The 2,152-nt window shown below is 51.2% G+C and overlaps 1 protein-coding gene across 1 annotated transcript; it reads right to left on the bottom strand.

Moving 5' to 3' along the window:
• Window positions 1–199: 199 nt before the first annotated feature.
• Window positions 200–748, bottom strand: BU25DRAFT_161857 (uncharacterized protein). The gene has a single exon (XM_033700731.1). The coding sequence runs from the start codon at window positions 539–541 to the stop codon at window positions 254–256; it is 288 nt and encodes a 95-aa protein (XP_033558315.1). The 5' UTR covers window positions 542–748; the 3' UTR covers window positions 200–253.
• Window positions 749–2,152: the final 1,404 nt, after the last annotated feature.

Genomic DNA, 2,152 nt, shown 5'->3' with positions numbered 1-2,152 from the left:
AGTGCTGGGACGTTGAGAACACTAGGATTGAATTCCCTACACCTATAGGTCTTGTACAAAAGGATACAGAAAAACTACTCTATCTAACAACTGTGTTGAACTGCTTAAGTATACTGTTAGAAGGACAATTGGACCCGGAGCGGTAGACTAGCTTATCGTGCATGCAGGTGCCAACAGGGGCTCAGATAGTACAGCAGCGCGATGCCTGCCAACATGTATGCAGATAAGGAACAACTCGGAACCGTACCGGTGGTCATTCGGTTGCGGTCGTTACAGTCCTTGGTGTCCTATTGATCGTTGTCGACGTGGGTCCTCTGCAAGTGGGTTGGTATATGAGGTTCCATGATGTTCCATGAGGTTCCATGATGTTCCATGATGTTCCATGGGATTCCATGATGTTCCATGGGATTCCATGAGGTTCCATGAGGTTCCATGAGGTGTGACTGGGTGGATTATTATTGGCTGCAAGCCATGTCAGGATGACAAAAGTGCTCTTTGTTGACATTTGTGAGCCCTCCACAATACCACCGCTCGACCTCATCTTGATACACTGTCTTCAGTGGCCCAAAGACTGACACGTCACAGGGCTGTGTCTTATGAGACGTGTGGAAGGGCAGCCTACACAAGACGATGTTGTTGTCAAAACAGAACTCAAGAATCTCAAGGGATTCATGCGTCCCAAAGCCATTGCAGATTAATATGCGTGGCTTCCCATCAGCACGCGCTTTGGTCTGCGGGTCAAACACTTTTGTGATCCACTCTAGGCTAAGGAAATAGTCATTGTAACCTGTCTCAGAAAGAGCATAGAACCACCCAGGCGTAGGATGCGTCGTCCAGTTACTCCTGTGCGTGGATGCAGGCCAGATGATCATCGGGTTGAGATACTCACCACTTGCTGACACGCACTTGACAGCAGTCACCATGGTCCGCTTAGTGCCAGCTCCTCTGTAGTCCCGTCAATCGTCCTTACCTATGAGGACTGTTACGGAGGCCAGCATAGAAAGCATGACGCCTGTCTCGTCCATGTTGTAGGTGTTCTCTGGCAAGACGTCTGCTCTGTCCAGTTCCTCCTTGATCATGTCAAACCAATGTACCACCTTATCATATATGCTGTTGTCATGACGCTCCCACGGCATGGGCCTGCTGCTCCTTGATCTGATCTGTGGGTGGCAGCGATGAAAGGCCTGAGGCCAGTTCTTGTTTGGCGGCTCAGACGATCGTTTGGTGGCACGTCGGCGGGCAATGCAAAAGGCAAGCGCAGGTATGTACTTAATGCGTATGGGAGTGCCTAATGCGCTCATTTGCAATATAAAGTCAACGAGAGCCTTCTCTTCAGACGGACTGAGGTATTGCTGGCTTTGGGCCTTTTCCTTCATTGAAGGCCGTCCGCGCTGCCGGTAGTATCGGGTATGGTAGGGGATCTCTTCTTTGGCCTGCGCGGGAGAGGCACGCTCCATGGGCACATTCGTTGTAGCAACTTGCGCTTGCAGCTGGCTGACCGACTGCAGACTTACTGTGGTGTTGTGGGTGCTGCCGTTCAGGCCAGCAAGACGCAGGACGGCTTCAACCCCCAGTGACCAAACAAAGGACTAAACAAGGGAGCCTGCCAAAAATAGACCGCACGTGATCAGCGTAGAAGCTTCGAGAAGCGCGCACTCCAGCGTCGTTCATGTGCTCACCAGCTACCGTTGGGTCTGAAGATGCTACCACGCCATACTGGCTGTGCCTCAATAGACTGAGCTGCAGCTACCCATTTGCAGTACTTAACGGCGCGGTGGTGTTGCTCTGTAGAACTGTGTACTTTCTGGTTCTGCGACGTTGCCAGTTCCGAACATTACGCGCTTTCCCTACGCCTGCTTTATGTCGACAAGCCGGTGTAAGGAAAGGCACGCTCGTCGAGACCACCATTTGGTAGCGCAGAACAGGGGCAATATCAGGACAAGGAGGCAGTACTGTGGTGTCGTGTCACTGCGCCACAATCTAACTCTGTAGGGTTAACCAGAGAATAGAATACAGCATATAATACACTGCGCTGAAGCTTACCGTAGTTAGTCAGCACATGCGCGCCATCACCAGATGCGCCGAAGCCCCCCAAGCAGCTTATACAGAATTGAGGCTGTAGAGCCATGTACAATAGCTATTATCACGAGAT

The sequence above is a fragment of the Macroventuria anomochaeta genome (genome assembly GCF_010093625.1).
Source record: "Macroventuria anomochaeta strain CBS 525.71 unplaced genomic scaffold BU25scaffold_32, whole genome shotgun sequence".
NCBI lineage: Eukaryota > Fungi > Ascomycota > Dothideomycetes > Pleosporales > Didymellaceae > Macroventuria > Macroventuria anomochaeta.
The sequence above is the reverse complement of the archived record's forward strand: the minus strand, read 5'-3'. Positions and strand labels throughout refer to the sequence as shown.